The sequence below is a fragment of the Acartia tonsa genome, chromosome 9 (genome assembly GCF_053477335.1).
Source record: "Acartia tonsa isolate MP-2025a chromosome 9, ASM5347733v1, whole genome shotgun sequence".
NCBI classification, from domain to species: domain Eukaryota; kingdom Metazoa; phylum Arthropoda; class Copepoda; order Calanoida; family Acartiidae; genus Acartia; species Acartia tonsa.
In genome coordinates, this window is record NC_137268.1 from 42,962,742 (window position 1) to 42,989,913 (window position 27,172).

Here is a 27,172-nt window from a genome sequence, read left to right on the forward strand (position 1 = left end):
AGATTTCAAATCTCCCCCTAACTTTAAAATTCCGGAAAACTTATATATCTTACTGTAGATCATAAAGGTTACAAAAACATACTCTTAACCATTGCTTGGCTTAAAATTTTAGGGACTTAAATCTTAATTGATTACAAACAGACAATGTCAAAACCTTTCCTTTTTTACAAAATTGGTGGTAATGTTATCATCATTGGGGAGGTAATTGAATTTATCTTCTATTGTCTTAATTATTCGAGGGAGAGTTATGAAAGGGGTCTTATAAAATTAACGTAATTTTGTGAAGCGGTTTTGGATATCATTTTGACACCCCCCTTTTAAAAAGAAATAAAACTAATCTAGTTCCTTATTTTACCCCCTCAAGGGCAAAATTCAAAGATAAAAGCAAAAGTTACACAGGGGGTTGGGGTCAAGTTGACTTTTTAAGTTTCAAAAAGAAAGAGTAATTTGTTTGAGAAATAGCAGTTAGCGAGATATTAAACTTCACACACACAAATACACACATCCTGTTACTTTTGTATAATAACAAGGTGTGTATAACTGAAAGACATGATCTTCTTTTTAACAATGAAACTTATGAAAAAAACTATTATTGAACTTTCAAGAGAACTTTTAAAATAATTTAATTTATGTAACTTAAATTTCAACTAAATGCGGGGCTACGATAAAACTAAAGTATGTCCGTCTGTCTCTCGTCATTTTTAAGGGTGTCTGTGGCACCCCTAACTTTTTATTAGAAAGGGTAAACTTTTATATATTTCCACAAATTTTGGGGGTGTTATCGCCCCTTCACTTCCCCCCCCCCCTTCCATTTAGACGTCTTAAGTGTCCATAAAGAAGTATCACTGATGTAATAAATGAGTAAGTTTAGATGTTTAATCCATATAACAACATGGTTCTAGTGTTGGGGACTTTTTTCGTCTGCTAGCAACTTGCTTTCTGCTCTTTTGTAGCGACTTGGCTCTGTTAACATTTCCGATGATATCAACTGATATTCAAAGACCATTTCTCCGTCTAGTGTTTTAATTTTTAATTTAATACAGCTGTGTTGTGTTTGTAGTGAATATGCTTGTTCTTTTTTTCAGATGAATATTTGTTATTTAAGTATAAATAAATGTTGGATAAACACTCTCTTCATTTTACTCTTATATATTCCACCAAATATTAGAGGTATATTTAATATTAAAATCTATCTATCTATCTATCTATCTATCTATCTATCTATCTATCTATCTATCTATCTATCTATCTATCTATCTATCTATCTATCAATCTATCTATCTATCAATCTATCTATCTATCTATCTATCTATCTATCTATCTATCTATCTATCTATCTATCTATCTATCTATCTATCTATCTATCTATCTATCTATCTATCTATCTATCTATCTATCTATCTATCTATCTATCTATCTATCTATCTATCTATCTATCTATCTATCTATCTATCTATCTATCTATCTATCTATCTATCTATCTATCTATCTATCTATCTATCTATCTATCTATCTATCTATCTATCTATCTATCTATCTATCTATCTATCTATCTATCCAGGTAAAGATTTGATCCACATACCTGGTGACATAACCTTTGGAGGCCTCTTCCCAATGCACGAACAGGTAAAAACGAGAGGCAAACTAAGCAACTTCTGTTGAAGATTCAAAATGCAAAGACATATATTTCTTAACCCTTATTTTTTATCATCTTTATTGACACTGATGACCTATTAATTAGTGAAACAATTGTCTTCCATGAATAAAATAGCCTCAGTAAAAAATAGCTTTGGACAAAAAAGCCTCAACTGATAATAATGATCTTGGCCACTGCGCTCAGCTCCCTGGCCTGCCTAGCCGCGGGCACTCGGCTCCATAGCCATATAACCTAACCTAACCTTACCTGAAATTGTAAAAACAATATTAAAAATTGTAAAAATCTACCAACCACTTTTTGTAAAATCCACGAAATTCTAAAACACCTATGTATTAACAGTTGAGGCTATTTTTTTCTTAAGTAAATGTGCTGAGGCTATTTTGTCAAAGATCCATTAAAAGTTGTCAATTGAAGTTATAAAAAGGAACCAACTTTATCAAATTTAAAATGAAGAAAAAACTTAAGATCTTTAATAGATCGTCAATTGTTATCTTATGTATATGAATGGGATAAAACCATAGGATGTGAAGGATTGTACTGGTAATAAAGGGATGATTCAATAAAGGTTGTAAGAGTAAGACCCGTAATTATTACTAGATCTTATTACTAGATTTTTCTTTGATATATTCTATTCAATAGTAAGCCATAGATAGAACTCAAATTAACACATCTTTATCATGATGTAAACACGAACCATTCTCTTTCATCTAACATCCCAACCATATACCATATTATACACTCTGATTATTTAATTTTAATTGGTTAATACAAAAAGTTGTTTCAATTACGTCTTTGTATTGAAAATTAAGTTGACAAAACTTTTTTTCAAAAAGTTTATAGACCGCTGTGTAGTGTTAATACAAAAAAGTAAAATGCTGATTAGAAAAAAATCTAAATTAAGCTATCTAATTATCAGATCTAAAAAAGTTTAGGTTTTTTTGCTTCACATTTTATTTCTTAAAAAATTTTATGACTTTTTAATTAGCACAAATCTAAAACTTTTAGTAAAAAGTAATCCTTCCATCCTGGTGGCCACAGGAGCCATACAAAATCAATGTAGATCCAAGTAAATTGCTTACTACCAAAATATGCTTTTTACTCTTTAGGTTTTTAACCACCTATTGCTGTTTTTATGGACTATTACTGCACCACAGCGGTAAAAATGACAAAAATCTCTATTACTTTAAATTTCGAGCAACTTATTTTCTTATTTTTACAAAAAAAAACTTCAATTCCAAACCTTGTGGATTGTTTAACCTTACAAAGATTATTAAAAATGTTTATACATAATCGATACTTGAAAAATTCCAATACTTTTTAAATACTTTGTTTCAGCGCACTAGCCCAGATTAGTTTTGTAATTTCAAAGTTGAAAATTCTTACAAAATAGATTAAGATGCTAACATCCGATATAGCATAGCTCAAATTTAAATTGAAGTACGAAAAAAATATGTAGCAGTGCTTACATCCAATAGTAGTGAAGATGTTTAAACTTATAAGCAAAATATGAAGAAACTAAATAAAAAATATACTAGGAACATTAAAACTCAAAGATACATAATTGTAATAAAACCGCTATTTTACTAAAAAGCATTGTCAAGAGACAAAAAGAAAGACTTGGACACAGACAACAATACTTACAGAGTAGCATTGCTAGTAAAAATTCAGAATAATTAATGATCGGTAATTTCCAGTATGGATTCTAAACCGATTAATATCCGGTGGATTAGAACCGGTTCTAAGCTATACTGAAAAACCATGTATAGCATCGAATTACAGACACGAATAAAATAAAAAAAATATAAGATAAATATCAGGGGCTTACAAATCTGGTTTTCATAATATTTATATCCACGGAAAGCTAAGGTTCGATAAATAGCTATTACAGCACTGCTACGCTATAGCATTAAATGTAAGTCAGACAATCTGCAAAAAAATGCATCTAATTGTGAATTACATGTCACATTCACCGTCTTTCAAGTATTACTTCAATTATTAAGATGAAATGAAATAACTGGTTAAATTTTAGGACGTGAGTAAAAAAGAGTTTCCCTGTGGGGATATCAAACAAGAGAAGGGGATCCAGGTGAAATATTATCAGTTTATTTTACACTTTGAAACGGTTAAAAAAAACTCAGTTTGGACCTAAAAAAATTTGAGTGTTCTACCACAAAGTGTCTGGCGCACAAGAAAATCACACCTTTATGTTTGAATAAAATGGAAAAAAAAGTTGGGGGAGGTAATTTTTCCTTTTCCAATAACTGAGGTGGATTCTTTAAAAAAAATTGCCCCACTAATCGCTTTTTAAGAATCCACCTCTGAGCTGAATCGTTAAATCATTTTAGTGGTGAGCCAGATCGGGGTGAGCCAACTTTCCACAAATGAGAGCACAGCATTTTATGAAATGCCGCGCTGTGATTGGCTGAAATTCGGCTCACCCCGATCTGGCTCACCACTAAAATGATTTAAAGATCCAACTCTGGTCTCTTCTAAGAGGTTAGTATGTTTTCACACAAAAGGAAAGTATTTTTTTCATTTCAAAAGCATACTATTTCATAACAACTTATCTTGTTTTATTTAGCGGTTGGAAGCTATGTTATATGCTCTGGACGAAATCAACTCGTCGCCCGACCTACTGCCAGGAATCAGGTATCAAATTATAGAGTTGCTTTGCTTCTCTTCATGTTTAGATATTCAGTTGTCATAAAAAATAAAAGAAGAGACAGAAAATTCAATAATTCAAAGAAAATAAAGAAAAAATTATAAATATATTAAGGAAAACCAGACCAAGTAAAAATATCAGTTGTCTATCTTAAATAACAGCTGCGAAAAGCACAGTTCCCCCATAGCAAGGACTGACCAACAGACAAAGATAATTATATGATAGCTTCACCACTTGAAAAAAACAATATTAATATTGGGTGGACAGACAACGTTCTATTTTGTTTTATAGACAATTCAATTTTATTCTTTGCTACTAATGGATTTTTTGATTCTTGTTGACAATACATCTAATTAGAATTTTTTTTACATCAAGTGGGTAGTTATATCTTAATATTAAGATAAATCTGATGAAAACTAGTAAAACTTACCATATTATATTTCTTTCCAAATAAGCTGTTTAATAAAATATTATATTACAATTAGGATAAATATTACATTATTAACAATTTCAAGTATTGCATCTACTCTATTATTGTTTTTTGCAGTATGTTGAATTAATAATCAAAACACGTAGAACGTAAAGTATGCATTATGAGTATAAATATACAATTAAGGATCTTAAATGATAGGACAATAGGCTCTAAATAGATGTACATCCCAAACATTCTGTAGATACTACTTGTTTGAACCAGCCTTATCGTGATTTGACACAGTAACCAAAGTTTTTAATCCAACCATCTACTGTAAATGATTATATACATACCCAATGATGATATTCAAAGTTACCCCTACTGTAGATTGGATAATACTATTTTGAACTAACCTAATAGTGATTTCAAGAAAGTAACCAATTTTTTAATCCAGCAATCTGTTGTAAATGATTAGATATACATAAATACTATAATGTGTACCCAATATAACAGAAACCTGACCCAAAGTAATAAACAAACAAACGAAAAATTCCCGTCCTTCCTTCCAATTTATAGGAATAGTCCCTTTCGTGGCAACGCCCCTTAAAGGGCTATTCGTCGTATATTTAAATGGCTATTTTTAGGTTATTTTAGGTTAGGTTATTAGGTTATTGCCCCACAGGGTTTGGAAATTGGACCCGCAGGGGCTAGAAAAAGGAGAAAAGCTACTGTGATAAATAACAAGAATCGCCCCTTAAGGTGCGTTGCCACGAATGGGACTATACCCCAATTTATTTTAAAAGTAAGTGTAAAAAAGCTTTGTAATTAGTTTCATCTTTTGGACATAGTTATTATTTGACCTTGTTATCTTTTTACATATGGAAATTTTTTTGTAGGATTCTAATTAAAAGATTTTTAAAAAGTCTAATCTTGTATTTTAAAGTATCCTTAATTTGTGCAAATAATCCTTTCTTAAATGATAACTTTGACAAACACAAATTTTCTACTTTGTCTGGAATTGTGGATCTTAAGGATATGACATAAATTAATCTCAATTATGATAAAAAAATTAACCCCGTATGTAATTAAGAAAAATATTGAATCTTACTTTGTACAATCCAATCATCATGCATTCTCATTAAATTAAATGCGAATTAGCAGTTTTTAGCTTATAAAGTTATAACTCTGGAGGGACAACTTCAACATTTCAAGCCTCTCTGTCCTCCTGCCCTTCTTCAAAGGGTTGTGAGTATGTTTCCACCTTTGTTCGACGGAATAAACGTTGCAATGTCCATAATTTAGCCGTTACTATTGACTTTATGCATACAATTCTCAAAATTGGAGGATTTTCTTTTAAAATTTGGAACATTTTTTTATTGTAGATTTATTTTAATAGGTCCTATTTTTTGTAACATTCGTTGTTTTGTGATTTCGTTGTTTTGTAACATTCGCCGTTTTGAAAATCGCCATTTTGTATCCACTCCATTTTTTAAGCTTACAAAAAACAGAACTAAATTGTTATCGTTGACCTCTGTCTCTCCGTTACAAATTATAAATTGGTGCTGACCCTCAAATTGCCTACCAAGCTCTGACCCCCCCACCCATACCCCTTTATTTAGGATATGAATAGAAAAAAAGGATAGCTTTTTTCTATGTGTAAATTTGTACCTATAAATTGGACATTAAATTTAATTTTAAAATTATGAACAAATTTCAATAAAATTTTGATTAAAAAGTTTTAGAAGTTAGTTTTACTTCAATAATTTTACTATACAAAATGATAACTTTGGTTGTGTAGCTTTTCTATTTCTAGCCTTTTCCGTAATAATTTTTCTTAACTGTAACTGTAACCTTATCAGTAAAGTACAATGACCAAAAAGCTTTTCAATAAACTCTCTAATTCCATTGAAGAGGGGGGGGGGGGGTGGTACTATATAGTCTTATTTCACAAAGATGGGGGGGGCATTGATTCTAAACAACACTGCGCCATGCCAATCTAGAGCTGTTAAATGGCTTTATTGAAAAAAATGTATAATGAGATCAATATACATTTAAGAAAAATAACAAGTAATATCCTGCGCTACTTATAAACACAACTCTCCTTGTTTGTTTATTAAATAGTTTTTAAAAAGTTAGCTTGTTCAATTCGATTTTAAATTATGTTTAATTTCAACAAACTCAACTTATATTTTTGAAAACATTTTTCTTTCTCCTTTCAAACAGAGTACATAACCACTTTTAGATAAAATTGAATTATGTCATAGCATTTTCATTTAACTTTAATCAAATGATTTGCATCCGACATAGTAGCAGTAGGCAATAACTAGCCAACAAATGATGTATATGAACCATGAATGATAACAACCATGAAAACAAAGCTCAACAAATCAGACAATAAAACAAACGCCAATGTCCGCATTTAATATCATGTAGAAATCCATCCGAACAAATTATTTTGTGTCGAAAAACTTTCTAATACAGGATGCTTAATATAGAAATACATCCCGATTTAGACTTGATTATAGAGTTGCTTCGTTATAAAATTCTGCCTTATCATCCTAAAAATCAATAAGCCAAAAATAGGATGATTACATTTTAATTCTTTTTAATAAGGTAATAGTTATAGAGTTTCTGCGCTATTGAAAAGAGTGGGAGAAAGATAAGTTTTTGTTTAAGATGTTTTTAATTAAAGTTACAATATTATCAAGCTCTTTAGCTTTTCAGTTTAGATTTCGATTTATATTTTCCTTTTATCAAAAACAAAGTTTTTCTACATTTGAGGTTCTTTGTAGTGTTAGAAATAAACAAGAATAAAAAACATTTATAAGTGGCAAAGTACATGGATGTACAATCGAACAAAGGGAGTTATAAAGCAGATATTCAGAGTTCATAAAAAGATAGAGGGGGATAGATCTGATGTTAAATAGTAAAAAATTATGAAACCTCTACAGAAAAAAAAATAATTGTCTTTTTTGCACCGAAAGACCTACGGACTAAGTAAATTTTTTACTTGTTGCTTTTTAGTTAGGGATAATAAATTCAGTAGTCTTAAATGTCATTCGAGAAATTAGCGTTACGAATGGATTGTTTACGAACTTTAATTATAATCAATTTGACATCAGTAAAGTGTTTGATAACTATACTTTTTTATAAAACATTTTTTTAGAATTGGAACACTGATCCTGGACACCTGCAGCAATCCAAGTTATGCTCTGGAGCAGGCAATGGAGTTTGTTAAGGCCCACATGTCCTCCAACTCCAGGTAAATATAACTGCTACGTCAGGCACGTAATATTAACTTTGATACTACTTTTGACACCGAAATTTGACTTAAATTAAAAGAAGGGTAGTTTTTAGCGTGTTTGGGGTACAGAATAATAATTGGTATATGGGATCTCCACCGGGAAAGGGCTTTGCACAGCGTTTAGACAAAAGAATAAAAAAACTAACCCTTCTTCCTTATATTTATTTTTTTCAAAAAAAAGTGAGGGTTCTGTTTACTTTAAATGAGCACCGTTTATTTAAAATATAAAAAAAAGAGCAGCTCTTGATAAAAGTATTGATGTTTAGGTACACTTAAACAATTTAAATCATATGTCTAAAGTTAACAAGTAGCATTTTTTGTTCGCCGTTAAAATCTTAATAACCACTGAGCCAGATTAGTTTTTAAATGGGTCCTGGAATGGTTTAAGCCTATGTTATTTTTAAAAGTCGTGTGGTACTTTAAAAAAAAATTCTGCCTCCTTTCTCCCCATTTGAATAGAAAGCCCGAATTAATTGTTCAGACGCTAGTAGCATTAATAAAGATAAAATAAAACGTGTAGCTTTATATAATACACTTTTCATGTTATAAAATACAATTTGATTTTTGATATTTTGGTTTCATCTGTACAGTGATGTAATTGTTTAAAGCATAAATTTAAAAAAAATGTTTCTCTCGTCTTTAGGTTATGAAAATTAAATTTATCCTAAAGTTTAAGTTATTGGATTATAAAATATGGAGATTACCATTTGATAAACAGTCTATCAAACTACTAAACCTAATATGTTCTATATTTTGGGTAAGCTTCACTTAGTCCCGGGATGGTTGTACAATATAATAGTAGAGTAAAGATAATTTTTGTAAATACTTTAAGCTAAAAATGTTTAAATTAAACAAAAAGACAGTATTTTACGAATAGACGGACATTTGCTTACACGACGTTCACTGCTGAAATTATTGTCATAAGAACATCAACTTATAGCGTGACTGCACTACAAAATGTTGCATCCTTTTGTTTTAATCCATTTCCAAGAGACATAATGTGTGTAGGAAGAGATTTATTGCTTGTTCTGAAATTGGGATGCTCCTATGATCTAGCTGCAAGTAACACACAAAGTTTTCAGCTTAAATGTTCAATTTTGAAATGGATAAAATCTATTACTGAATTATTTTCTAAGAAAATATTTAAGGGCTTAGATGTTGTTAAATGAGACACTTTTATATTCTCATTTTATTTTTTGTTAAGAGCTTAGTCAAGCCTTTTTCAATGTTTCTTATTCCTTATTCCATTTGTTTATTTGATTTATATATACATATATTTTGTGGTATTGTTTATTGTTAATGTAAATGATTTAATTTTGATAAAATGAAGAAAAAAAATTGTTGATTTAATATTATCTATCTGTCAAATATGAAAATATTAAAGTATAAGAATGAAGGGGACATGAGTTAAGTAACTGTATGTCCAGGGTGAGGGAACCTTGTGCCGAATTTCATTTTGGGTCTTTGAATGTTAGTTAATAGCGTCCGGAATTTTAATACAGCTAAGTCGCTACAAAATTGCAAAAAACGATTAGCTAACAGGAAAAAGGTCCCCACCATCTGAACCAGGTATTTGTCTGGGATATACATCTATCCCTTTAAATGTATTAGTAAAAGTAAAATATTACTTCATCAATAGCAATTACATTATGTTATTTTGACAAGTTTTTAGAGTTTGCTCTTAAAATATAGGTGTTTTTGTTTCAACATCAAAATTGTCTTTTACATTAAACCTATTTTGTTTTGAAAACCTTTTACATATAAAATATATAATAGAGTATATAGGAAAGTGTATAATACACAATAAGTATAACATCTCTGTAAGTTTCTTAGTGCGTATTATAAACCCCCCAAAATAGCTTAAAACAAAAATTGGATCAATATTAAACTTTTCTTGAAAAAATACTATGATTTGCTATATTTAACAGATCTCAAGCAAACCATTGACTAACTTTTAAATTAGGAATGACAACAGAAACCAATATTTTTATTTTAAATACTTTATTAACTGGTACTAACGGCTTCGCCCCTAGCCTCTAGAGGCTTTTCCCCAAGAGGTTTGATCAACCTATTTCTTCGAATTTTAGATTTAAAAGAAAAACATTTTTTTTTGGTGGGAATTTTTTTCACCCCTCAAGAAAATAGTTATAAACCTTCCCGGGATCTATGAGAAGCTATCCTGTATACCCGATCGGTTCAGCGGTTAGTGAGATCCTTCGGTACAAGCAGACATACTGGCAGACGGACAGACAGACAGACATCGTTCTGCTTTGTATTATACAGTTTTAAAGTGCTATTTATTCAAATCCCTTCAAAATTTTGTATTTATATATAATAAACTATAGTTCTTTCAGTATAAAATTATCTTTTTACGGCTGCGCTACATAAGGTGATTATTTATGCTTATTGCTTATCTATATTATTGCTTGATAATTTATTAAACTACAGTTTGACTTTAGCATAGCATTTGCCAATAATTAACAATCTATTTAAGATTAAAGCCAAGGAGCGGTATAATTATTCTGAATTAAACAAGAAATATTATATCCTTACAAGTAGCGCCAGACAATAAGAAATAATTTACAAAAAATCCTTTGTTATGGGGTAGTTGAAGATAGGCCAGATAAATAAAAGATAGGATCTAGTGCAGTTCACAATAAATGTTACGACTATCTCCAAAAATCTCTAAAGGCTAAATAATCTTGAATAACCAAGATCTATTGATGCACAGGTGGAAAGTTTCACTGAAGAAGAAACGTGTAATATAAGTCTTTTTTTGTGTATCTATGTGCACTACGAGATAACTGTGCATTCCTAAGTAATGACTATTTCAGATTATTTGTAGGCCGTCTTTTGTCGGTTAAAATTTAGTGCGAGCATAATCTATACGTTCCACCGTTAGGCCATTAAAAGTTTCAAAGTTCATAGATTTTTGGAGATATTCGTAATCAGAAACATTTTACCGTGCGCTTCACTTGACACAAAATATATACAATGTTTTCCTTTTTGATTATCTGAATACAAGTTCCTTATAGATAAACTTCCATCTTAAATTAATTTATCAAATTTGAAAGATGATTTAATTCTTGGGAGTTCAATAACCTATTTAATATCTATATATATTATATGATATATCATTCTATCATTTAACTATATTTCTATCTATTTATCTGTATATCTATCTATCTAAATGCCTACATATTGTACTCGTCTCTATTTATCTATCTATATAGGAAAACGACAGCTGAATGCGATACCAGACAACATGTCTAACATACTGTACCCGTATCTCTCTATCTATCTATTTATAGAAACACAACAGCTGAAAGTGATAGCAGACAAGATGTCTTACATACTGTACTCGTCTTTATTTATCTCTTTATACAGGAACACAACAGCTGAGGGCGATAGCAGACAAGATGTCTTACATACTGTACCCATGTCTATCTATCTATCTATGTGGGAACACAACAGCTGAATGTGATAGCAGACAAGATGTCTTACATACTGTACTCATGTCTATCTATCTATCTATGTAGGAGCACGACAGCTGAATATGATAGCAGACAAGATGTCTTACATACTGTACCCATGTCTATCTACCTATGTAGGAACACGACAGCTGAATACGATACCAGACAACTTGTCTAACATACTGTACCCATGTCTATCTATCTATCTATGTAGAAATACGACAGTTAAATGTGATAGCAGACAAGATGTCTTACATACTGTACCCATGTCTATCTATCTATGTAGCTGAATACGACAGCTGAATGCGATACCAGACAACATGTCTAACATACTGTACCCGTCTCTATATATCTATCTATCTATAGGAACACGACAGCTGAATGTGATAGCAGACAAGATGTCTTACATACTGTACCCATGTCTATCTATCTATCTATGTAGGAACACGACAGCTGAATGTGTTAGCAGACAAGATGTCTTACATACTGTACTCGTCTTTATTTATATCTTTATACAGGAATACAACAGCTGAAGGCGATATCAGACAAGATGCCTTACATACTGCACCCGTGTCTATCTATCTATCTATGTAGAAACACTACAGCTGAATGTGATAACAGACAAGATGTCTTACATACTGTACCCATGTCTATTTGTCTATATATGTAGGAACACGACAGCTGAATGTGATAGCAGACAAGATGTCTTACATACTGTACCCGTCTCAGGAGTTATAGGTATTATTTCTTCATTATTAAATTACGTCCAATTTCTCTAAGGGATCTAAGACAATGGCCGATAAATTTATGCAAATCCTAAATAATGATACACAAAGTTACCCCTTCTGTGAATTACAATTAGTGGCTGAAACGTGTGGACACTCTACCTAAGGAACCAACCAAAAAATCAAGGAAAGTCCCCAAAGTTGTTAAGCCAAATGTTTTTATAAGAAAAAGTTTTTATAAAACTATGTATTATATAATAATATAATAAACAGCCCAATGTCCCCACCCTCTATGATCTAGAATAGTGTTGATACTGCAATGGACAAAATTTATTCTTGTTATAATTAAAAGAAATGTATAAAAACCCTTACTAACTTTTCCTGATACTAGGAGGATAATATAAAATGATAAATACTTATAAGTATATATATAAAACAAGGAAAAATTAGTCAATGAGTAGCGCAGATATAATAACTAAAATATAAACAATATATACTATTATTCCGTTAAATTTTTATCTAGTCAAAAAATCATTATTTTGTTAAGTAAATGTTCAATACTCTGTAATAATTTTCATATTTTGGGTTTGTATACAAAATTTTCGTAAAATTGAGAAAAACACAAAGCACAAATGCGTACAGATCTGACCAGGGGAAGTTAACCCCTTTATTCCATTTTCTTGTAGGTCGCCTTACCCCCTTAGAAAACTTTTCTCTCAAATGATGAGATAATACAAAAGTAAAGTGTGAAAAATATTTGGTGCTTCGCGTTAACAATCCCCTATTAAAACACAAGAACATCGCTTGTAAAGAAATTTTTTATTAGAGGTAGTGGTTATTGTATTGCAATAATCGTAGAGTAGCTGCGCTCCTGATAATATGTTTTGTATTCCAGACAGATAACTCAACATTAATTAGCAACTTCTTAGTCGGTAAAATACATTATAACGCCACTATAGTACCCAAAGTAATTGTAATATTGGAATATCCTATTGCACTCTCAGGGGAATGAAAAACCGTACTAATTAGCCATAAGTGCAAGGCCCCCAACTAACTATAAGTTGGTTGAGCTATCTGGTCGAAATTTCATTCCTTACTCGTCATGGGGTAATGGCGCAATGGGGTGTTGGCCTGGTAATCTAAGGGTTCCCGGTTCAAGCCCCGCCACGTGCAAAATTAACTCTGATGAATTGAGCCATACTGATGAGCCATAAAAGGGCGAAACACTGTGTCTATGGATATTATATAAAGTAGTACTGTATTTTGTGTGTAGTATTTGATATCACTAACCACTGAACCGATTGGGTTCTCCATTCTAGAATCCTTCACATAGGCTCCGGGGTGGTTTTATGCAAATTTATTTTTTTTCAAACACAGAGTTCTAAGAGGAAAGGAACAGCCGCTAGTATATATTTAAAGCAATACCCAGGAAGAAGGGAACATTGGACAGTAAATTTATCCAAAGTTTTATACACATGCTCTCTCCTTCGTTGGCCTAAATTATCTTGAGTACCTTTCTTAAATCTTAGATATCGGTTGAAATTTGTCGTGTTCCAACTTTTCAACCTATTGATCCAATTTACATGCAGAAGAAGTAATCTTTTTGTAATTCGTTGGATAAAAAAACTTTGAGGTCAACGTTAATACTCAAACAAAAGTATTTCACCAATAAATATATCATTTAAAAAGAGGTAATTTTGTGTAAATAGTTGCTATATACATTAATTTATCTCCATTTGTCCATCCCTTAAAAATCCTGGCAAAGAACTAGATTTTTCTATCTGTTGGGAGGGGGGGGGGGGATTAATGTGGTCCGATAGCGATACGAGTGCTTCTATATGGTACATATATCAGGATATGTATTCTTAATACTGGTTATAGTTACCATTTGATTATTGGTGATATCGCCGACGTGAAGCTGGTAAAAGTGTCTCCTATATAAAGAGGACAAATTTTACAACGTTTGACCAAACTATTCCGATTGATGTCATATTTGGAGCAAAATTAAGTCAATCGGGATTTTCAGCAAAAAGTCTTTAAATTTGTCCTTTTTTATGGGACAATTTTACCAGCTTCGCTTATAGGTTTTTTTTATCAGGAATTAAACAATGAGGTAAACGACCGGATACCAGCTATAACTACTCTTAAAATATAACATACTAGAAGCTTCGCCCCTAGAGGCCTCTAGGGACAAATAAAATTGTTTCTTTTCAATCTATTATAAAATCCGCTATTTACCAATAATGTTTTTTACGCCGATAGATGTTGTTAGTTATGTTTTTAGCTAATTGCAAAAATGTCCGCAGGGGGGCGTTTTTTATTTTTGTCGATTTCTTTACGGAGGATGGTGGTACCCTCCTCCAAAATAGTTAAAAACCTTCCCGGGACCTATGAGAAGATATTCCTGTTAAGGAGAACCCGATCGATTCAGCGGTTAGCAAAATACTTCGGTACAGACAGACAAACAGACACACATCCTCTTACTTTATTATAAGGATATACAAAGATCAGTTTGCACACTACTAGGTTGAACCAAATAACCAAGATTTTATACTCAAAGTACTCAAAGTTTTTAGGCTAAAGAACTTTATAAAACCTTGGGTTCCAGAATGATTTATAGTCCAATGTACCCTTCATATCTTTATAGTCAACCAGGAAGGGAGGGGACATTTGTCTGAAAATTCATATGTTACCTAAAACTATATAAACACCAAAGAAGATAAAGTATAGAATAGAATCCAGGTAGAAGATTCTGCCTGGCTAGCCTGAATTAAAATTGGAACATTTGAAAGACCAAAACGGCTATAAGGCTGTTAGTAAATCACATGATTTAAGTAATTATTCTGAAAAAATATTCAAAATAAATTCCTTTTGCAATAATTTACTAAAAGCCTTGTAGCCGAGTGTCCAGCTTTCTTTACCCTATTCACAATGGATTAATATCAAATTTTATGTGCAAAGCCTTCAAATTTTAATTAAGTAAGCAACTTACTTTTCAAAAATGTACCAAAATTATTGGTCTCAGTATTTATATGATAAGTTTCGCTGCTATGCTGTTTTCAAACAGCTGATTATACATACTAGCAACTACATCCATACATGAACTTGAGGTAGGGGGTTGTACCTATTTAGCTGACCTTGAAAATTATAAACGTGTTCAATCATACTTATCAAAACAAGGTGTACATTAAAAGTAACTTTTTATCCTTGTCTAAAACAACCAAGCATCTAATGCTAGAATCACCTCATCATGAGGTGTGTTACAGTGGTGGTTTTCTTATTTACACCAATATATCTGAGGATTAAAGAGTACATACTATCTACTGTAAATGATAGCAATTTATTTAAAGACCATTCTTACAAAATACAATATATAACTAAATTTTAAAGGCCTAAAAAAAATATTTACCAGTATCTATTAGATTTTGATACAAATTAAACTTTTTTATTTTTGTCCAACTAGTCAGTGTGATTTGTACTTTAGCATTATTGTCTTTACTGCGCAAGTCAAAGATTCCTTCAAATTTCCCAGAAATATTTAGGGTTTTCACTTCTATTCCTCCTTATTCCATGAGAAAATCTAGGGTCAAAAGAAAAAGTTAAATATTGCCAGCGTGAATCTCCAAAGACTTGTAGCGGTACAAATTTTCTGTTGTAATAAATAAGTAAGTTAGTCAGTAATTGATGCTGATACTTAAAGAGGTGCTACACATCTAAAAACAGTAAAATATTATACATTAACCGAAGACAAATAAAGTTATTGTAAGGTGTTTTAAGGTGCATATAAATCAAGTAATATAACAGTTGAGATGAATAATTTAGAATTTAAGAATTCAATATTTCTAAATATAATCATAAAATATTTACTCGTATTCATATAAAACCGGTTCTCATCAATACGAAAAAAGTATGTCTAGCACCTTATTATATCCAGTTTTCTACGAATATGAAAATGTACAATCATTGGATTAAAATCCTAAGATGTATTCATAATTGTACATTTTATATCCGTGGAAAGCTGTTTATAATACGATGCAGGAAATAACTATTCCAGCATGGCTTCGAAACCAATTAATTTATACTGGATTAGAACCGGTTTTCAGCCAAACATAAAAATATCTTATTACCGACAATTTCCCTTCGAATAATAACAAGGATGCCAACATCCATACAATACACATACAATAAACATTTAACATGATAAAATAGACTTTAAAATCTTGAAAACTTAAAAATCTAGGAATCGATCTAGTACCTCAATTAATAGACAAATCTTTATGAAACTTGATGGAAATATGTATAATATGAGCAAATATTATTCAATCCCTGATAATTTCATCCGTCAATCAGGAATAGGAATCAAGAGGAATCTAGTACCCCAATTAATAGACAAATCCTGTCAAAGCTTCGTGAAAATAGGTAAATTTAAAATTAATGAATCCCTAAAATTTCAGCCCTCTATCTTGAAAAGGAATTTAGAAAATCACAAAATTTTGAAAATCTAGGAATCGATCTAGCACCCCAAATAACAGACAGATGGACAAACAATGTATAGATTAGATGTGCATATGTCATAGGAATCTTCACTAAAAATTTCAGTTGTCTATCTTGTATTTGTATAGGAGCTGAGAAAATCACGTTTCCCCCAAAGCGTTACGGACTGTCTGACTGACTGACGGACGGACGGACGGACGGACAAAATGAATTATAGAGTAGCTTCGCTACTAATGAATTATAGAGTTTTGTTAGCACTGGCCTTCTGACTATGATACGAAGCAATAAATGATTATTAACAGTGTTTGTGTAACTGAAAAAAAATATTTTTAATTATACAGTAGGTGCACTTCTAAAATACTGAATAGACAAGTATTTTTATTATAAATACTTATCAATTACGAGTCTATTGTTAATTTTGGCTGTAGATATGTTTTTGTAAGCGTAACAAACATGTTTTATTTATATAACAAGCTACTCTGTACTTAGTTTATATTGAACTAGCGGCTTCCCCCCAAGCCTCTAGGGGCTTTGCCCCAAGAGGTTTGACCAAACTAATTTTTTTGTGTTTTAGATTTTAAAGAATATTTTTTAAAAATTTGTGGGGGGAATTTTTTTTTTTGGGGGGGGGGTTAGTCGACCTTACTATTTTAATTTTAACCAACTCTTTGATTGTACGACCTTTGTAGTGGTAATTTAAAAAATATTCTGGTGCTGCTAATTTTATGTAGTAGTTTTCACAGAACTTTTTTTTGGGGGGGTTGGGGGGGGAATTTACATTTTTTGTGGGGTTGGGTGTGTCCACAATAGCTTAAAACCACCACAGGACCAATAGGTATATAACCTGAAGAGTAGAATCCGATCGGTTCAGTGGTTACTGAGTTCTTTAGCTTCAGACGGACAGACAGACGGACAGAATCAAACTACTTTGTATTATAGATATACGGAAGTGAATACACATCCGAATGAGAAGTAATAAAGTTAAAGAAAAGTTGATCTCGAATGTCAGCAATATAACTTTGACTTTTCAAGAGCGAAGCTTCTCTATTAAACCTAGAATTTGTCTATTTGTTAAATTGTTGATTGTACTCTTATAAGCTTTTTGTTAAACATGAACAGAGGTTCAATAATAGTCATTTATCGCATCGTATTACAGACTTCTTTTCGCGGATATTTAAATAAAAAAATAATTTATGAATCTTATTTTAAATTTAAAATTGACTGTAATAAGATACCATACATCATTTCTAAGTATGGCTAAGTACCGGTTCTAATACCGAGGATATTATTCGGTTTTGAAGCCATACTTGAAAACTTTGTAAATCATAACATGTTTACACTTTGGGTGCCAGTGTAAATTTTTATTTCCCGTCGTCGCTGGTTGATTTCATAACGATTTTACTAATTCATATCACGAAGTTTCGCCAAGAACTTAATTAATTGTCCTTGCTTTTTTATTCTGAGCTGAAAGGTTAAACTTTTCCGACTCTTTCATTTATGAGAATGGACTTAATTATAAAGTACTTAATACCATCAAAAGCGTTTTAGTGAATAAGAAAATAGGGATTTTATGGAGAAAGCCTAATCTGTCCCGATTTTGTATCACTTTTGAAAAGTGCGATTCCTGTGACGTCATATAAAAAAGGGAAGGAGGAAGAAAATCTCTTCCCTTTTCTCCCATCTCTTTTGAAGAGATTTTCTTCCCCCCTTCCCTTTTTCTTTCCCGAAACGTATATGACGTAACTGGAATCGCACTATAATCGGGACACGTTGGGTTTTCTCATTTTATGGGATAAGGCGATTGACGATGAATTGGTGAAATCCAAAAACTTCGCTAAACAAAATTACCCCTTCTGTAGATTGAAAAATTTGGTGTAAGATTGCAATCCCATTAGGAAATATTAATATTTAAGTCCCCAAAGTTTCTAAGGCCACAAAATACGAAATCGTGTTCATAAAACCATGTTGTGGACCCTCCATCCATAATAATAAAAGTAATCTAGTTCTTTTTCTATTGTAAACATTGTGAAGCTAAACCTAAAGAAGTTTATACTTTTTATACATTACGATCATCAGCCAGTAAAATAGCTAGCTTTTTTTTTAGTTTTCTATGGCTATTAAACCTACAGGAGAATACTTTTTTATCTCATGGTATTGTAGACAGCCTTCCTTTGATATTCAAATAAAAAATTTAAAGAAAAAAATGGTATTGCTGAGAACCGGTTCTGATCTAGCGAATATTAATCGGTTTCAAAGTCATACAGGTAAAATAATTTTCCTAAGATATTATTTATCTGTCCCGACTAATTTGTTTTAAATTTTGCAGGTGCTTCATTCAGCGAGGTTTCTATCATGGTCGCAAATATTCTTAAACTGTTCCAGGTAAATAAAAATATAGATAGATGGAATAATTTTCAGATTATCAAAATCAATCAATATAAATGAAAAAAATCATATAATGTAGGTTTTTTTTTAAGATTTTACCTTAGTGATATCTAAAGCTAATAAAATTTATGATAATCTAATATTAAATCAAATAAGATCAACAGCACTTTTTTATCTTTGTTGGCGAAAAGTCTAATTTGAGTTCTGATCAGGGGTCAGCAGCTGCAGTTGCCATCAGCCGCGCGACTCAGGGAAGCCTCAAAAATCAGACGCGCGCCTTTCTTAGCCACGCAATAAGCCTAATCCTGAGTCGTAGCCTCCCGGCTTAAGCCATTTGAAGCCTTAGCCGCATTCAGCCACTCAAAGCCTCAGAATCTAACTGCGCCTACTCTTTCTGTATACAGCGCGGCTGATAGCGGCTGTTGCTGGGGTGGATGAGGCTTTGGTGGTTGAGGCTTCGAGTGGCTGAGTGGGTGGCTAAGAATGTTGTGCAGCTGATGTTTTGAGGCTTATGTAAGCCGCGCGGCTAATATTTGAGGCTAATGTAAGCAGGGCGGCTAATTGTGGCTTCGGCTGCTGATCCCTGGTTCTAATAAAGACAGCCCTCTATAAATTTTAAAAAAATTCTGTCTCTCTGTGATTTGTAATATTTGATCGACTTAGCTTCGCATTATTCGATGTTGTCATCCTTGTTTATTATATTATTTGTAAAATATTTTATAAATTGTTTTGAATATTAATAACAATATAAAGTGCCCTTGTAGAGAAAAATTATATTAACTTATAACATTATATTAACATTATATGAACTGTATTTTGTAAAATAATTGTTATATTCTAAATTGGGGATTTTCCATTTTTCTAATGCATTTCATTCACGGCTCGGCATTGGATTTAAAAAAAATATTGTTCTCTACTCTATAGCTACATACTTATAGAAAAGAGCTGCCCAGCCTAAATTATTGGCATTAAGTCAGCTGTTTTTTGCAGTTGCAGATGATGCAAATCAGCTGCTCTTTCTACCAAAAATGTGTTAGCTTTTTGTTGCACTACGTTTGGCAATAATTGTCTGTTGTAATATCTGCAATATATAAAAGATACATATATTATATCATAATTCAAAATATGGATATAATATATATATGGATATATTGACATGGGTAAATTTAGGTTGCTAATATGGACCTCATATATTGGTCACTCTGTTCATTTAGTTAATGGGGAGGGGATAGGGTAAAGAGTATGGCTAGGGGTATCATTACTTTAGCCAGCTGTGAGTATCTTTCTATTAAGTACATGAAAATGTGGTAAATTAATAATTATTGGAGTTTTTTTTATGAATATAAATTATAATCTCTGTAGATATTTTCAAACTAATTGTTTTTAATAATTTAATAATCTAAGAAAATTATTTTAGAACTAATTTATTTTATATAAGTGGTGGTTAATTTTTTTATCAAAAAAATAATATTTTAACAAGGACAGTTTTGTTTGTGAAGATTTATCATAAAACTTAATCATGAGCTAGTTAGTTTGTATGTCCATCAATCCTTATACTAAAGTAACAGAATGTCTGTGTGTCTGTACCGAAGGATCTCGCTAACCGCTAAACCGATCGGGTTCTCCTTAACAGGGTAGCTTCTCATAGGTCCCGGGAAGGTTTATAACTATTTTCTGGGGGGGTGTGACACCCCCAACCCCCCAAAAAAATAAAAAAAATTCTTTTTAACACTAAAATTAAATATTGGGGTCGACTAATTCTAAAATTATTTTTTTAAATTTTTCTTTTGATCAAACCTCTTGGGGCAAAGCCCCTAGAGGCTAGGGGCGAAGCCGCTAGTAAGGGATAATACAATGGCCAGAAAATGAATAATGATCCCTAAATTTCCACTTCTCTAGATTACAATTAGTGGTTGAAACGTTTAGATACTCATCTTATTGAAATAACCATTTAAATGCAACAAAAGTCTCGAAAGTTGTTAAGCAAATAAATAAGGAAACTTTATTATAAAAATTTTGGGTACTAGAGTAATAAACAGTCCAATGTATTGGGGAAATGTAAATTTTATTGATTAAATTGGATGTTTCCATTTGACCTTTTTTTTATGAAATTGAATTCTGAAATATCCCATTTAGATTTTCCAAAACTAATTATATTCTGCTCTAAGCAAACCGTCTGTATTTCAGTATGACCGACACTCAGCTTATAGAGAAGTTTCTGTTCTTAAATTATGATAATTATATTTCTCAAGAACTGTTTTTTGAAAATATGATTTTTAAAGTACAATTAAACAAAAAGCAAAATGTAAACTAATTCATATTATTAGTATAAAAGATGAAATTTTTAAGCAAAGCTTATTTTCTCAACTGATGTTTAAGATACATGTCTAAGTTTTGAAGATTGCAATGGAGATTAGAATCCAGTAACATTTTGTATATGCGTGAATTATGTTAAAGTTTAGCAAGATACAACTGAAGTAAGTTGTCTAAAATTTCACAAAGATATTTTATAAATCAATATAATTAAATCCTAAAAATGTAAGTATGTCCGTATACAGTATCCTGTATTTATGCGACAAATTTAGGTTCAATTTCGTCGAAACTTACAAATTAATGTTCTGTTTTTTTAGTTCTGACACTCTACAAGAGTTATTGTTCGTTTGTCCTTCCTTCTTATATTAGAGCTTAGGGATGTTGTCATCCTTGCTTTTTAAAAGCGAAGCTTTTCTATAATTAGGGTCGGTCCGTCCGTCCGTCCGTACGTCCGTCCGTCCGTCCGTCCGTCACGGATAGCTTTTTTCGTTAATTTAGACATGTTAGAATTGTCCTATCGATTTCAAATTTTGCATGGTGATTCCTTTAGTATTTAGGTACGATTTAGAAAGCGTAGCAACTCTATAATCATTACCAAAATGTCCGTACGTCCATTTTAAACATGTTGATTTTTTTACTTTTTTAAATAGCTTTTTTCGTTAGTTTAGGAATGTTAGAATTGTCCTATCGATTTCAAATTTTGTATGGTGATTCCTGTAATAGTTAGGTACGAGTTAGAAAGCGTAGCAACACTATAATCATTACCAGAATGTCCGTACGTCCATTTTAAACATGTTGATTTTTTTACATTTTTAACAACAAATTTGTATGTGACCTAATTATCCGATTGGTCTGATTTTTGGTATACTGATTCCTGGGACAACAAAGTACAATATTATAAACGTAGCAACTGTATAATCAAGTCCTAAAAATGTAAGTATGTCCATAATCATTATCCTGTATCAAGCAGTTTTTCAACAAATTTACGTACAATTTTGCTTTGACTCTTATACATTCGCATTATTCAGTTCTTACATTATACAAGTGTTAATGTCCGTTTGTCCTACCGTTTCAGAGCTTCGCTTTTATGGATGCTGTCATCCTTGTTTCTTAGTAAATTGTTTTATATTTTAAAGCTTTGTTATATACTAATGTATATTGTTGTGATTCTTTTACTTTTTAGATCCCACAAATAAGTTATGCCTCTACCTCTCTGGAGCTCTCAGATAAATCCAGGTAACCAGAATTATGACAATGGATATAGGATGTATGTGGATATATTGACAGGGGATAATTTGTCGTCAATTAAAGATGCTAATATGGACCTCGTGTATTGGTCATTTCGTTCATCCAATGGACAGTTATAAGGTAGGGGTAGCGTTATTTTATCCAGTTGCGAGCATCACTTTATTAGAGTTTAAGAGTATTTGGTATCATATATGTTTTAAATTAAAAGTTAAGCAAAGAGAAACACATTAAGTGAAGTAAGAGAAAAAAAATATGAAACCAGTTGTCAGACAGTCAAGTAAGTCAGTGATCTTAAGGGATAAGACAATGGACAATACATTATTGTACAACCCCAATAACGATAAACAAACTAACAAATCAACTTTGGGCACTAGTGTAATTTACAGTCCATTGTCCCCATCCTCCCTGTGAGTAAGTACAGACATGCTACAGTTATAGAGCAACTGTGAAACTAAAAATCGATAATTATAAAGAAAAAATATCTAATATTATAAAAAGTTTGGATAAGAATTAGTTATGAAGATTTTAAAGAATTATAATCTTATTAAGTATCCACTTACAGGTTGCACAGATTTCTTATACTAGGGCTTGTCTGTAAGTCTGACTGGAAAAGTAATTCTTGCCTTAATTTAATTACCATTAGAATTTAGATGGGTTTTCGGATTGTTGTTGAAATCTTAGTGTTATAGATTCTGCGCATTTTTCTAAGTTTCGAGGCTACTCAATACTTTGCTTTGTCTTTCTGCAGTGTGTCCGTCCATACTATCATTATAGTTAGATGGTAGGATGTTAGATTTCTACGGGAGAAATACAAATTTTGGACCGCTATTTTGGTTAGATGTATGATTTTTTTTGTCACAATGTTTTTATTGATAGCAATATACCTCATAATACACTGCACTGTATGTTGCTAGAATTATGTGCTTCGCATATTCTAGATGATTACATCCTTGTTGATATTATCTATTATTTGTAACAGAGGATTTTAATTGCGCTTCTTAAGAAAAGTTTATCCAAAGTCGGATCATCACTTTCTTATAATTATTAAAAAAGCAGCATAATAATAAAGAATTTTAAGCTGTTTTTTAGCTTGTTAATTGGTTATTTGTAAAATGTACATTATAATAATTGGTATTAAAACGTATTTGTATATATTACAAAGGTATCAGTACTTTAAATATATGCTGAAAACTCTTAATCTTATAAAATAAAGTACATAGATTTTTGTCTGAATATGTCGTACTTTTTAGGGAAGCTTTTTAAATGTCTTCGGATGGTTTTAGGTTATTTCCCGACCTCCCTCGCTTTCTCCCAAAGACTAGAGGCGAAGCAACTATGAAATTTTTGCATAAAGTAGTTAGTTGTGTGTGTGTGGGTGTGTATTTTAGAAAATATATTGTAAACAGCTGGATCGATCATTACCCAATTTCAGGGTAGTTTTGCAATATGAGGATTTAACCCCCCCCCCCTCCCCCCAAAAAACTAATATTAATATGAATCTCTTTAAAATCTACTTTTTTAGATTTGAGTATTTTTCTCGGGTTGTGCCGCCAGATAACTTTCAGGTAATATCCTTATAGTTTTCTCAGCAGTAAAGCTTCTGATAGATCCAGGAAATGTTTATGTTATAAATTCACTAATCTTGGCTAAGAATTAGAGTTTCTTTCTTAAAGTGAAAGAATAGAGGGAACATAAATTACATGTAACTCTGCCCAGAGCGTAGGGACCTGATTTTGTATTTGGTCTTTTAAATCAGCTTAAAGTGTTGGAAACTTAAACGCAGCCGAGTCCCTCCATAGGAAAAGAAAGCAATTTGCTAGCAGACGAAAAGGGTATCCACTACTTGGGCCAGGTAGTTGTCTTGATCATAGATCTATACTTGTACATTTATTTTTTCCTTAGTATTTAATAATAATGTAACCCTTGCCCCTTGGCCATATGATAATCTAATGAAAAGCTATTGTATCTACTAAAATATGGTTAAATATATTCTTTCGTTATATATGGATCTTCTCTTACTTGTTACATTATGAAACTTTACGAAATTAAATTAAATTAAATGAAATTGAGATGTCTTTTTTTCAATTTTTAATTTGCCAACTCAGTTTTTAATTAAGTTCTTTTTTAAGATTTCTTTATTTAGGGTTGCTCCGTCTGTATGTCCGCACGTCCGTAACCTGCAGTGTTTAATGTATGAATCATCTCTATAAGAAAGTCTTATAACGCAAAATGTCTATAATAAACATTATGTATTTAACCATTTGCAACATACTTACATTAAAGATACATCAAATGTTAGTTAATATTAATTTCTCCGTTTAATATGTTAAGCTTTGCTTTTATGAATGTTATCATCCTTGTTTCTTTTCAACTTTTTGTATTCTCTGTTCGATAAAATAAAATAAAAGGCTTTTTTTCTTGTCTTTTTAAACCATTATATTATTACCTAACTATATTTTAGTTAAATCAATCCTTGTATAAAAGTAACAGGATGTCTATCTTTCTGTCGGTCTTAAGAGATGGATCTAGCTTACCGATGAACCGTTAAGGTTCCTTTACATTGAATGTCCAGATAAGGTTTATTATTATTTATTGTTGTTATCATAGGCATTACTTTAACATAAAAGAATAATATTCAAGGCGTAGCAACTCTATAAACAGTACTAATAAATCTGGGTATTCAAATGAAGCATGTCAAATTGATTAATTTGGTAGCTGTGTTTTGTGCCCTAGGAAAAATGGGGATAGATGTCACAGCTTTTGGCCTACCTATTTTATTGATGTCATAGTAGAGGGAAATAGAAAGAGAAAGAGGAAAGAAACCCCCTAGAAAAGAAATGGGGTAAAGTGTATTTCCTGACGTCAATACAGTATAAAGGCCAAAAGCAGTGACATTTATCCCTATTTTGCTAGGGCACTATAGACAGCTACATCAATTCATTGAACTTTGCTTTTATGGATATTATCATCCTTGTTTGATTTCAGGCCCAAGCTATGATTGAGATAGTGAAGCTACTTGGCTGGACCTATGTTAGTACAGTAGCAGCTGAGGTATTGTTATTATTTTTAGCGAAGCTACTCTATAATTTGATATACCCGTCGGTCTGTCAGTTAAAAACTGAATGGGATAAACGTGACAATCTCGAAATAATGGATGTTGTCATCCTTGTTTCATTCTTGTTACTTCGATTTAAACAAAGCCTTTGATAGTGGTCAATCTACTCTATACGTATTCGTGTCTATTGTTTTGTATGTTGTTAATGTAAGGATGGCCCAATTTTATAACGGAAAAGCTGATAAATTACTTTCTGTCACCACCCATCACTCCTTTCTCTTCCTATTACTGTCTTCCCCCTCTCCTTCCACACCCTTTATTTCCTCCTTTCTTCTCCTTTAATAACCCTGCGCTGGTATTGAACGTTTAAAGTATTGTTGGATCTATATATTAAATCTAGTTAAATCATTTTTTATTTTATAATTTTAATCCATCAATTTTCCATTCATATTATTTATCTATCTACTAGCGGATACGCCACTTGACGGTGTCTAGGGGCACTTGATTTGGGGAGGAAGTCGATTCTCATGCCATTTTCAATCTTGGTTTTCAAAAGGAAAAGGAAAAAATAGGTGATGGGGATTTTTTTCTAGGAATGATTTCTTTAGGGAGGGTGGTGGTACTCTCCCTACCAAAAAAAAGTTATAACCCTTCCCAGGATTTAGGAGAATCATATCTGTTCAGCGATTTGGTACAAACAGACAGAAGGATAGATAGACATTCTGTTACTTTTATATAAGGATAAATTTATCTATCTAATTATATGTATTTCTGTTTATCTAACTATCCTTTTATCTATCTATCTGCAGCCTGTTTTTGTCACTATAGCTTTTCCTTTCGTATGCTAACAATAAGACAATTATATACGGGATTAAGGGATGGTACAATGAAATAGAAATTAATCTTTTACTAAAAATACTAAAATCATTTATGACAAGGGAAATATTGTCTTGAATTTCTTTCTCTCCATTTTATATTATAAGAATTGGTAAATATTTATTTATCGTACCGTATAATAGACAGCTTTTCGCGGATATTAAAATAAAAAATTAAAGGATTAAAACAAGTTTTGTTAGCCCCGAAAAGCTGTAGGCCCGTGCTTATACAACTGGTTTCAATATTATGATTCTCATTTTAAATTCTTATTAAATTGTCTGTAATACGATGCTATACATGATTTTTCAGTAACACCGAGAACCAGTTCTAATCTAGCGGATAGTAATCGGTTTCAAAGCCGTACTAGAATATAACCCTTTTTTGCTGTCTCAAAAAGTTAGTGAGATTGAATAATCTTCCATTTACTTATCACTGTATCCCTACAATAATATGTACTATATAAGTATGAAAGATATGGAATAAAATGCATACAAATCAAGTCATTTGGCAGGCACGTTGTTAATTGGGCTGGTAGGGATATTTCATCTTAAGATAAATTGTTCTTTCA

At 31.6% G+C, this 27,172-nt stretch overlaps 1 protein-coding gene across 1 annotated transcript in view; it reads left to right on the forward strand.

Annotated features, from left to right (window-relative positions):
• The first annotated feature begins 1,089 nt into the window (after positions 1-1,089).
• The window catches only part of LOC145327554 (metabotropic glutamate receptor 8-like), a 138,400-nt gene continuing 112,317 nt past the window's right edge, over positions 1,090-27,172 (forward strand). Inside the window, exons 1-10 of the mRNA XM_080171096.1 lie at positions 1,090-1,170; positions 1,562-1,626; positions 3,687-3,743; positions 4,239-4,306; positions 7,898-7,993; positions 12,179-12,246; positions 19,054-19,109; positions 22,609-22,661; positions 24,196-24,238; positions 25,659-25,724. Of these exons, the coding sequence (XP_080027222.1) occupies positions 1,615-1,626; positions 3,687-3,743; positions 4,239-4,306; positions 7,898-7,993; positions 12,179-12,246; positions 19,054-19,109; positions 22,609-22,661; positions 24,196-24,238; positions 25,659-25,724 (519 nt within the window). The 5' untranslated portion in view covers positions 1,090-1,170; positions 1,562-1,614. The remainder of the gene's footprint in view (positions 1,171-1,561; positions 1,627-3,686; positions 3,744-4,238; positions 4,307-7,897; positions 7,994-12,178; positions 12,247-19,053; positions 19,110-22,608; positions 22,662-24,195; positions 24,239-25,658; positions 25,725-27,172) is intronic.